General features: G+C 44.3%; 1 protein-coding gene across 4 annotated transcripts; it reads left to right on the forward strand.

The window, feature by feature from the left end:
• Window positions 1–2,647: 2,647 nt before the first annotated feature.
• LOC118087278 (sulfotransferase 2B1-like) lies at window positions 2,648–11,627 on the forward strand. 4 transcript variants are annotated; one of them, XM_060275686.1, is made up of 8 exons: window positions 2,648–2,934; window positions 4,491–4,585; window positions 4,952–5,106; window positions 6,254–6,462; window positions 6,967–7,093; window positions 7,718–7,812; window positions 10,425–10,605; window positions 11,467–11,627. In XM_060275686.1, the coding sequence occupies exons 3-8, from the start codon at window positions 4,968–4,970 to the stop codon at window positions 11,574–11,576; spliced, it is 861 nt and encodes a 286-aa protein (XP_060131669.1). In that variant the 5' UTR covers window positions 2,648–2,934; window positions 4,491–4,585; window positions 4,952–4,967; the 3' UTR covers window positions 11,577–11,627. The 4 variants fall into 4 exon arrangements, with proteins under 4 accessions (XP_060131669.1, XP_034975678.1, XP_034975679.1 ...); XM_035119787.2 differs by having other exon boundaries at window positions 2,649–2,934; window positions 4,491–5,106; XM_035119788.2 differs by lacking the exon at window positions 4,491–4,585 and having other exon boundaries at window positions 2,649–2,934.
• Window positions 11,628–12,049: the final 422 nt, after the last annotated feature.

The raw sequence follows: 12,049 nt of genomic DNA on the forward strand, positions 1-12,049 counted from the left end.
TGGGCTACACCCCTTCTGTGACATATGGATGATGCTTCTGGGGGGTGGGCTGAAACCAATCTCAAATCTCTTTTTAAGGGCAAGACATCTTTGTTTGGGGTTCCTTCCTTGTTCTCCTGTGTGAGAGGAAGAACCCTGTTGCAACAGCAAAAATAAAAGTGCCTTGCTTCGCACGTCCTGGTTTGGTCTCTGTTATTTGGTGGGCAGGAGACGCTTAAACTTTGTCTGCTTGCCAGGATACCTGGACTCTTCCTGGGTCAAGGATCCACTTAATTCTAGGGCCGTGTAGCTCTGCAAAATTTTTACAACAGTAGAAAAATGAAGTAAAAACAATAACATGCTCCTCTGTAACCACACAGGTTAATACGCAGCTGTCCTCCCCAGCTATAAAATGTTTAATAAGAACAACTGCCACAACCATTTCCTGTCAGTCAGCGTTTGAAGGGGACCAAGGGTTTAGCCAGTGGTCACTGTGAAGGGTTGCATTTATCAAGGCCAAAGAGACATTCGGTATAACAGTTCACTAAATTCATTGGGCTGTTTTCCTTTTTTGAGGGGTGGGGTGGGGTGGGGGGTTACAGTGGACACATTAAGACTCTGCAGTGTTGGATGCTATCGATGGTTAGCCTTCAGAAAGGCTGCCGGTGCCAACTGCTCACCGAGGGGATTGAAATTTACAGGCCCTTTATAAGCAAACAGAACACCATCAACAGATGAGGAATGGATATCTTGGGAGAGGGCACTTCCTAAATTCTTTCCAATTCTGCAAGAAAACCTATGTCTACGTACCTGGTCTGAAAGGCTTCGGAGCTTTACAGGAGGAAGGCTGCAAAGTCCCACCGCCTCTTTTTCCACAGCAAGTTTACTGCCCTTAATGGCAGATAACTCTCTTCTGAGCATGTGCAGCAATACAATTCCCCCCTCCCCCCGTTTGCTCCCCAGAAATAATTAAGGGACAAGTTTCTGATGGTCGCAATTCTAATTCTTCAGTAAGAGAAGAAGTTGAAATAGTGCACACTGTTTCGTAGCGTGATAACTGATGGTTGGGATATTGGATTGTGTGTGTAGGGTGTGCGGCTGCCCCAGGGCATTTGGCTACTTGAGGCAAAACAAAATGGCTTCCCTGCCACTGCCGCCGCCACCTCCGCGTCCCCTGTCGCTGCTTCCTCCTCCATCACTGCCTGAGGTGACTGGAGGCAGCCTGAGGATGCCCTGGCATGCTGAAGGCAGCGGCTAGGTGGGGGAAAGGAGGCCAGAGAGGAGCAGGTGTACAGGGGAGCAGTGTCAAATACAGTGATTTTAACTGACTGAAATTGGGAATGCTTAAATGCATTGCTACGTGTTTAATTCTGGAATGTTCCCCAGTAGCTCTTGTGCAATTGGTTAACTCTGGTCACATGGGAGGTATCTTAATGCATTCTCCATTTTGTTTCGTGCGCAAACGGCTTGACTGTAATGGCTGCATCTCCTCAAACACTGGAGAAGAGACGGCGTTAGATAACTTTCTCTCTCTCTAACTGCAATAGAGGAGAGGAGCACAGCCTTGGGGATTGTGCCATCTTCCCTTCTGTGGGATGCGACCAGACATCACTGAGACAGAAAGTGCAAACACGCTGGGAATGTGGGCTTGGGAGAACACAACTTTGTTTGGAATTCTGTCTTGCCATTTGGTGCCCAAAATCCTCCTGATCTTCATCTCGGTATTGGAGGTTAGCACCACATTCTCTCTCCCACACCCTTTTGGAGAGGCGAGCTGTTGCCAGAGCTGCCAGTAGGCTTGTGCGCCTCAACATCAATGGAGAGATTTCTGGTTATGGTGGAACCCAGGTGGACAAAATGGTCTACCGCCTCAAGCGTGTAGCCACGATTGCGGGTGCATGGAGTGCTGGTGACATCCCGATCCAAGGTGTTGGTCTCCGTCAGGCTGATGTCAAGGCCGAACTTCATGCAGGCTTGGGCAAAACGGCTGATGAGTTTCTCTGGAGCTTCCTCTGAACGTGCTGCCAAGGCTGCATCGTCCACAAACAACCTCTCAGATTATGTGTCATGATGCAATGTATGAAAACCACCTTTAGGTGGCGGTGTGTGTGTGTGTGTTCTTTGTAATTGTCAGTCCTAATTTGTTCTTCTGGGTTTAGAGGTTTCCTGTGTGAGCTGGCAAAGTCCCCAAGAAAACTCCGTATATACCTGGTGTTATGTACTAAGCTTGGATCCTAGAACAATAGGCAAGTAGGATCCTAGAATGCAACAACTGATTGGGCAGCAGCCCAATCAGACCCCAGGAGGAAGTTAATCAGCCTATTAGGCCGGTAGGATTGTAGAATGCAACAACTGGTTGGCCTGCAGTAGCAGCCCAATCAGGCTCCAGGAGGGAAGCAGAATCAGCCAATCAGATAGGACTCATTGTGTAAATAATGTATATAAAAGTCTGAGGTTTTGGGGAAAATTCAACCACTGTTTTACAAGCTGCAATAAAGAGCATGATTTCACATAGAAAGACAATTCTTGCTTCCTACTGTTAGGCTCCCTTTTCTTTCCTTAAAGAGCAATAGCCTGATTCCCCTCTGTCTGATTTCCAGATTGGAACATGCATGGCTTTAAAATTAAATGCTAAATCAATAAATTCTATAATTGGCTGTGACAGAGGGAGAGATGGGACACTCCAGTGCCTCATTTTGCTTTTAAACTGGCACCTGAGTTTTGTTTCTTCCTCCTCCCTGTCCATTCCCTTTTCCTTTTGAGTTGTGTCTTTTAGATAGGGCCTGTCGGCTTTGTTCCAACATAAGCTTCCCCTGGGAATGTTTTCAGCTGTAAATCATTAACTGCATATCAAAGGGCATTGTGAACATTGTTCATCTCACCTTGCCATACTGCTGGCAGAACAAGGGAAAAGAAGAGACCAGAAGAAGGGAAGATCAGAAGCAGCTTGTGGTTGTAAGTATGGTACAGGCTGAATTCTAAGGTGGGTTGGGGTATCCTTTAGGGCTATAATAGGGGGTCTGTTTCAAAGGTTTATTTATTGTTACTCAGAACCTCCAAGTCCCATAGAGCCGAATGTATACCTCTTTGGTCTGGGCCGTCTTAAGCCCATCCAGCGCCGTGGCACAAAGGTCCCTCCAGTGCCCCCCTCTGAAAGCGCAGCACCGAAGTGATCATGCTGAGGCAGCCTCCCTTCTATGAGCTGGTGGGCTACAGGCAACCTCCTCCCGCCTTGCTGGCCAAACCAGCTCCTGAGAGGTCAGATTTTGCTCCAGAGCCTCTCCAAGGACCCGGGAGTGCCAAGGCGACCGTGGCACAGCGGGAGGCCACCTCCGAGGACTCCGTGCTGCGCCTCCTTCTCCTTTCCCCAGTGCTGGGTTCTGCTCAGTTGAGCTTCACCACCAGTGCGCTGACCGTGGGACCAGCAAGAGCCGCTTGGGTGCTGTGCGCACGCTGGTGGCAAAGCTCAACTGAGCGGAGCCCAGCGCGGGGGAAAGGAGAAGGAGGTGCGGCGCGGAGTCCTCGGAGAAGGAGAGAGACTCGGCACAGCCTCTCAGCTCGTGGAGCGCAGTCCTGGCCAGACCGCCGGACCCCCGTGCTCACCTGGCGCCCTCCAACGCCCGGCGCCGTGGTTCACCGCACCACTAGCCTCTATGGCTAGGACAGGCCCGTCTTTGGTTCATAAAAGCCCTCATGCTTTCGGCAGTTGTGGCTGTCTTACTGACTCAGCACCTCCACTTTTGCTGCTATATTTACAGTTTGGCCCTTAAACAGTGATTGTGTGTCAAGGCCCTGTTCCTCATTGATCAATAAGCAAGCAAGCAGACACAAATATTTGGCTTAGGCATTGGGTGAAACCAGGCTACATCTACAGGGAGGCGAACTAAGGGTAAACCACCAGAAGGGGGAGCCCTATGACTTACATCAAATAGGGGCACCTCAAGGGATCCCCATTGGGGTCATGGCATGGCCCTATCCCACGCCCGGGCTTTGGACAGGATCCACACCCCCAGATCCCTTTAACAGGATATCCTTATGGAGGAGGGGCAATCTCCCCTTCCATTAAACAAAGGTTTACCCAGTGCCTAGCCTTGCAAAGTTGTGACGATTGCTAAAAGGCAGGCAAAAACCAAATTGCAGGTACCAATTGCCAAGTGGAAATATTCCTACCCAGCCCCAACAATAAGGCGGCTGACATTTGTCCATAGCAAGGTCATGCATACCAAAGTTTGAAAAGAGGTCGGGTGGGTTGGGAGATCCGGCGAGGAGGCGTGAGAAGGAAGCCCCTGGCCGCACAGCGGTTTAAAACACCTGCGGCCACTTTCCCCGCCAGCATAGATTGGCCAAGCAGGCACAGAAGGGGGTGTCAATCCTATGACCACGAGCTGGGTCATTGCCAGGGCCCGGATGCCCAGCCACAATGCTGCCCAACGTGAAAGGTGGGCAGTCCTACTTGAAGGTCCCAAAGGATGTGGTATCAAAACTAACTCTCTCATGTTGTTGTCATTTAGTCGTTTAGTCGTGTCCGACTCTTCATGACCCCATGGACCAGAGCACGCCAGGCACTCCTGTCTTCCACTGTCTCCCGCAGTTTGGTCAGACTCCTGTTAGTAGCTTCGAGAACACTGTCCAACCATCTTGTCCTCTGTCGTCCCCTTTTCCTCCATCTTTCCCAACATCAAGGTCTTCTCTTCTCATGAGGTGGCCAAAGTATTGGAGCCTCAGCTTCAGGATCTGTCCTTCATGATCATATATCTATATATATCTATATATTGATAAGTATGTTCTAATGAATATTAATAAAGTGTTTGTGAGAGGGGGTTACAGCTTTGTTTTTGCTTAATTGTGTATTTTGTATTTTTGTGTGGTGAACTGCACTGTTATCTTCGGCAGTATACAAATTTAATTAATGTTGATGATGAAGAAGATGGTGATGATGATGATGATGATAACAACAACAACATATTTACAGTCTTTCAGTGTGATCAATGGCTTCTTTCACATACAAGGGAATCAGTTTACCTGTAGGGGACTACCGGTTTTACTCAGAGGAAACGCTCCGCTATGTTGAAAATGAATTCCAAATGTTGGATGATGATATAGTGAATGTCACTTACCCCAAGTCAGGTTAGTGGTGCATTTAGGTAATTTTAAACTTGGAGTAAATGGTGTTTCAAAGATGATGATGTCATATTTCAGAAACATTAAACAATAAAATAGCTAATCTCTGCCAGCATCCATTTTTTTGATGCTTCATATCTCTTACAGTCTTTGTATGTTAAGACACACCTTTTTTGACAACTCGGATCAAGTAATAAAAAAAGTTTCATTTAAAACCAGTTATTATGGTCCTGTCATGACTAAAGGCTGTGTGTAACATTCCACTCTACCAGGAGTGCCATGCAACTGACAAATGCATCTTAAACTCATTATTTGGAACATCGGACACCTAAGCGGATGGCCTGCATCATAGATTTTTGTATTTCTAGATACACAGCCCCTGAAATGAGGACTCTATTAACACCATCATGATAAACCTCCTTACCTTAACAATTACCTATAAAAAGATCAGGAAGATACACTCTTGCTTAAGAGAAAGATGCTTAAGAAAAAAGGTCCAAGAATTTCAGATGTTCCTCCAAAACCTCTACAGCCAACTTGAATCAATCATTTCGTTTCCCATTTTCTCTCCCCTCATCCCTCCCCGCCCCCCTCAGTATAAAGCTGTTTTGGATTCCTGATTAAGCAGACAAGGTTCGTATCACTGATTGCAGAATCAGGTGGTATTCTCCTTCAAATGGAGGGCCACTTAAAGAATCTGAGGCTTAATTACGCCCTCTTGCGGAATATCTGTTCTTCAGTACTGGAATAGCTGGATCACATGTTTGATCGAGCATGAAGCTGATTTGCTATATTTTAACAGGGAGATTCTAGAGCCGTCATCCATTGTATACAGAAAGCTAAGTAAGATGTCTGCTATAGATTAGTCACACAGCTGATATCCTCACCTGCTCCACCCTCTTCAAAATAGTTCATTCAATTTGATTCATCATGTTAAACAAGACATGAATTTTTGGAATCTTGCCTGTGTAGGAGGGTGTTGAGTAACTTGTTGTTCACAAAAAATCATTCCAATTTTTTATGATCCTTTCGATTGTTTTGCATGGGGCAGACTGGGCTACTGAGCCATGGAAGGGGAGAGGGAACAAGATAAAGTAAATGTGTTTATTGCAGAATCAAGAGGGGTTGAGAAGACTACCTGACATTCCTCTAGGTACCCATTGGATGCAGGAGATCATGGGCTTAATCTGGCATGATGGAGACCCCTCCTGGGTCCAGAGTTTACCAGTGTGGGAACGGTCACCTTGGATAGAGAATATACCAGGCCTACAGCTTGCCTTGAAATCTCCTCCACCCAGGCTCCTGTCATCTCACCTGCCTTTCCACATTTTCCCCAAGTCCTTCCTGCACTCCAAGGCCAAGGTAAGAGAGGAACAATTGACACATCAAACCTTCTTTTGGCTCCTTCCTTCAGCTTCTTTTGGCTCTGTTAGGCAGCATGACCTGCTCAGTGTTTCAAACACTTCACCTATGGCCCTAGGAAAGGCAAGTATCTGACCCAAAAAGGGGAGATAACCCCAGCCCAAATCAAGGATGGAGGAATTTGTTGCATGAGGTGTAGCAGAAAAACACACACCAACAAACACTGATTCCTACAAGCTGCTGGGGGTATAAGGTGATATACAAATTTAATAAACAAACAAACAAGTAAAACAACAGTAAATTAAACAACAAAGCAGGGTTCTGCTGTATGATCAAAGACAACTTAGGGTTTGAAATCAAGCAGCTAGAAAAATGCTGTAAAACAGTAAATTAAACAAAGATTTTGCTTCATTTTCATGAGACCCACCTAAGCTGCCTCAGTCTGTCTACAGTTTGGGCTGCTCCTGTTGCCTTCCCTAAATATTTCCCCTTCCTCTCTTCCAGGTTATCTATACCGTGCGTAATCCCAAAGACGTGATGATCTCATATTACCATTTCAGCAAGGGCTTAAAAACAGTGAAGGACCCTGGAACTTTGGAAGAGTTCATGGAAAATTTCCTGAGTGGGAATGGTAGGGAAAGAGGGAAATCAGCCTGTCTCATTTGTTCTCTTCAAGGCTCTTTCCTGCCCTCTCCTTTCCTTTCTGTACAATCCCCAGTGAGATAGGTGGGGAGGGGGTGGAATAGGAAAAGGTCCCACCGTACTCACCTCATTTTCTATATAAAAAAAGTAACTAATGTCATTAAAAGGGGAATTGGAATGGCTGCAACATGTGGAATGGGCATATTGTGAATCCTCTGCTCTAGTGTCATAGACAATATTAGATCTCTTGTCTATGTAAATAGAATCATTCGACAACCCGGTTGCTAGGTGGTGCTGGGTTTAGTTATATCTGGGTGGCATTGAAAGTTCCCTGCTTCTGTAAATAGGTACCACTGTGGTGGGCAGGTAAACGGTGTTTCCTTGCACTCTAGCTTCCATCATGGTGTCCCGTTGCACCAGAGGTAGTTTAGTCATGCTAGCCGCATAGCTCATGGTTGCCTTTGACTGGACTTAACTGTCCAGGGGGCCTTTATCTTATCTACCTTTTTCCCGATCAGGTGAAGAAATGTCTTTTGTAGGTTCCTGACTGGTGTGTCCTCTATGTCTTTCCTCTCGTCCCTGAAACTGTTTACATTCCACTTTGCTCTTCAAGTGTCTTATGGTTCCTGGTTTGAGCATGTGAAAAACTGGATGGAGATGAAGGACAGGTCCAACTTCTTCTTCATCACCTATGAAGAACTACAGCAGGTATTGGCCCAGCCTGGACAATATTCACACTTCCAGGTTGTGTCTCCAACTTTGTGTCATGTGACATATCATTTTGCCACTTTTATCTGGTGCTTTCTGTCCAGTTAGTTCTGCATATGTCTGTGCTCTGTTTCATTGTTTGCTGATGCAGAAATATATGCATTTTTAGCACACACTACCATCACAGCGGGGGACGCGGGTGGCACTGTGGTCTAAACCACAGAGCCTAGGGCTTGCCAATCAGATGGTCAGCAGTTCAAATCCCTGTGATGGGGTGAGCTCCCGTTGCTCGATCCCAGCTCCTGTCCACCTAGCAGTTCAAAAGCACATAAAAGTGCAAGTAGATAAATAGGTACCACTCCGGTAGGAAGGTCAACGGCATTTCCATGTGCTGCTCTGGTTCACCAGAAGCGGCTTAGTCATGCTGGCCGCATGACCCGGAAGCTGTCTGTGGACAAATGCTGGATCCCTCAGCCTATAGAGCGAGATGAGCGTGGAACCCCAGAGTTGTCCGCGACAGTACCTAATGGTCAGGAGTACCTTTACTTTTTAACCATCACAGCTATCCACAGGTATCTGCAAATCAATTACCTTCCCCACATGTTCCCTTTCAAAATTAATGAAACAGGGAGCCCTCTTAGCCAAGAGCCTTAGGACTTTTGGAAAAAATATATAGCTGATAAGAATAATATTGGAGAAAACTGGGTATTGAAACTTGCTTAACCTACATCATATCCCAGTTTCCAGCGGCCCTTTAAAGTACGCTTCATGCAGAGTATACGCAGTCAGAAGTCGACTTGGCTAAGAAAACACCACCAAAAGTGTAGGGAATTATCTACCTTATATGAAACCCCTTACTAACTGGACACTTGTAAAAGTATACAGATGAAAATACAAACGGTTGGGTTTAACTGAAAAACAAAATGACTCAAAAGAGACTTTAAATTAAAGATAAATGCTTTCTCTCTTAGCAACTTTATCTACCCACATTCCAACCTTCAATCCATTCCAAACCCCCCACAAACTCCCACATAACTCCCATTAAACTACCCAAGAATTAACAGCAAACTAGTTTTATAACTAAACAATTCTCATACTAAGATTCAACTAAGGAATCTCTTAAACCAAGAGTCTCTCTTACTAAGATTCAACTTGGAATCTCTTAAACTGAGAATCAACTAAGTATTCTCCAACTAAGGTACTGATCTCACAGAGAGATACAGTTCTCCTAAGAGATACATTCAACTGAGAGAGTGATCTACTAAGAGATGAATCAAACTGAAAGATACAGAAGGCTTTCTGGCAGAGCCTTATATACAAGGAGCAGAACCCACGCCTGTGGGCAATTAACAGAAATCACCGGCACCTGTTTCTCTTAAACAGACAGTATTTACATTAGACTGGCTCTAAAGTAACTTGACTATTCAAAAAATCCAACAAGGACACCTTAGAGACAAAGCTCATGGTGTGACTAATGGCCCATCACAAATCCACCTATCACTGCAAACCTAAACATGCCCTTTCAGAAGTAAGTTCTATTGAAATCAGTGGGGCTCACCATCAGGTAAGTGGGGTTAGGACTGAAGCAATTCTTGCTACCTTGATTTCACAATTCAGTATAAAGTTGCTATCCTGTCTTGTTTCTCTCATGTCAGGAGGGACAGTTTAGTTATGCTGTAAGTGCAGAAAACTTGGATGGTGGTGGGGATGTAAAGGATTTTTAAATTTAATTTCATTATTGAAAGAAACATTTAAGGAGGTAAGAATGGGCAATCAAATCCAGATAGTTCAACCCCTCTTTAAAAAACAACTGTGGAGCAGTGATAACACTAGCAATTTTCAGAAGAGATTATTTATTTCCTTGTGAAAAGAACAATAATGATTGATGTGTTCCTTTGGTCTTTAAAATGTTATAGGGGGGAAAATCACAATAGGATTTCATCCTTAATCTGCCCCCTAAAACCACATACCTATGGATGAGCATCTCTGAATTCTGTGGGGTTTACTTCTGAGTAGACATGGTTAGGATTGCAGTACAATCCTTTAAACACATAATAACACTTCCAATGCGGCACCTTTATGCATCAATTAATATATTAGCAACATACTTCAAAGCAATTTATGTATCTATATACAAAGTATGTGTGTTTAAAAAGGAAAGTGTCCTTTGTAGAGAACTAAGGTGATTAGTGCTTACAGCAAGTCTGTGCTACAATGGGGGTTTGAATGACCAGATGGAACGAACCTGTTTCATAGCCCTGAGTTTTCCATTGATTTCCCCAACATTTCTATTTTGAGTTCAGAGTTCCTTGCTTCTTCTCCAGTATATTTAAAATAAAATAAAAATGACTTAAGGCCAATGCGTGGTGGCATTCCTTTGTTCTACAACAGACCAGGTGCAGCCTACAATCTGCTGTTCTGTACTTAATTCAATGTCTTCAAACATTGTCTCCAGTATTTCCTGGGTCCTGTACTGAATTTGAGGTAGCCTTGAAGCATTCTTGCTCAATGCTCCCTGCAAGAATGCCTCTGTATTCTTTTTTCTCAAAGGGCAGATCCCCCTATGGTAGTGTCAATATGAGAATTCAGTCATTTGCTTTTCCCTTCTGCAGGACCTACGAGGAAGTGTGAAGAGGATTTGTCATTTTATTGGTAAGGAGCTGAGCGGTCAGCAAATCGACTCTGTGGTGGAAAATGCCTCCTTCCACAAGATGAAAGGCAACAACATGTCCAACTTTACTCAGTTTCCAGATACCTATTATGATCACACAAAAGGAAAGCTCATGAGGAAAGGTAACAAAATACCCAGTGATAAACAAAGGCCGTGGCTTGTGCAACCTATGAAGTGTGTGTGTGTGTGTGTGTGTGTGTGTGAGAGAGAGAGAGAGAGAGAGAGAGAGAGAGAGAGAGAGAGAGAGAGAATGGGAGTAGTGTGGGGAAGAAATTTGATTCAGTTCACATTGAGTAAGCCTACTCGTCCCATACTTTCCTGTACTGAGTTCTAAAACTCAACAGTTCTTTGAAATTCTCACTTCTCTGAATTTTTCGTGCTATTTTCCACACAACTGATCAGTGCAAAAATGAAACTGCTTGCATAATGTAGGCAAGTAAATGCATATATTAGTGACAAGAGCATATGAAAATGAATCATAATAGGGAAAATGGCTTGCAAAAATGTGCATTGTGTAAAATTGCATACAAAAATGTGTATATTGGGAGAGATTTGTATTAAAATGTTGATGGATTTTCATGGGAACAATTTTTTTAAATAAAAAATGCAAACCGGTGTGAAAATGTAGAGAACTGAATTTAAGATTTGAAAAAAAGAGAGAAAAGGAGAAAAACCAAAATTGACAGATTTGCCCATTCTTACTTGTGGAGCTTTAGGAAAATGCAGCTAGGTAAGTCTAGGCCATCAACATGGAAGCATGACTAGTACTGGGGTACCAGTTGAGGGAGGGCCTGGGAAGAACAGCCAGGGAGCAGGTCCTGCTATTCCTTTAAAAAAGCCACCTGAGGCAGCTGCCTTGCTTCATCCAGTGGAAACACAAGTCCTGAGCAAGACAAAATGGGGTCCTGGTTTTAGTTGAAGTAATTTTAGTGGATCTTTTTTGTGGTTACAAAGTGGTTTCACACCCTCTTGTGTTGTTCCAGGTATCTCTGGGGACTGGAAGAACCACCTGACTGTGGCACAGAATGAACACTTTGACCGTGTTTATCGTGAGAACATGCAGGGTCTGCGCATGGCATTTCCATGGGACTAAAGAATGTCAGATTATTCTTCCTGCTAAATAAACGTACTGCTAAATAAACAGATTTCTGAATAGAAATTGTATGGTTTTGTTGTATTTTTTTTAATTTACATGTGTGACTCCTTTTAAGGGTGTTTTTTTAAAGCTTCTGGCCTTTCAGCACCTACTGGAATTTATTCAAATGTCCCTTTTGGCTCCCTGTAGTTCCTGTAGTTCATCCGCTGTAGCTCCCTGTAGTTCATCCGCTCAGCTGTTTTTGCTGGAGTTACTATGGGAACAAGATGTTTTTCATGGGTGTTCCAGCAAGATCTGGCAAACTACAGAAAGTCACAGGAGTAATTTTAATTTATTTAAGTTGTTTACTTCAATACAGTCACTCCTTTTCACTCTACCAGACAGGTTTATGAGACCTCCACCCCACACAAATGGGATGGAGGGCTCATATGACAAAACTGATTTATTTTGATCTAACAAAGAGAAACTCA

Source organism: Zootoca vivipara, chromosome 6 (assembly GCF_963506605.1).
Source record: "Zootoca vivipara chromosome 6, rZooViv1.1, whole genome shotgun sequence".
Taxonomy (NCBI): Eukaryota; Metazoa; Chordata; class Lepidosauria; order Squamata; family Lacertidae; genus Zootoca; species Zootoca vivipara.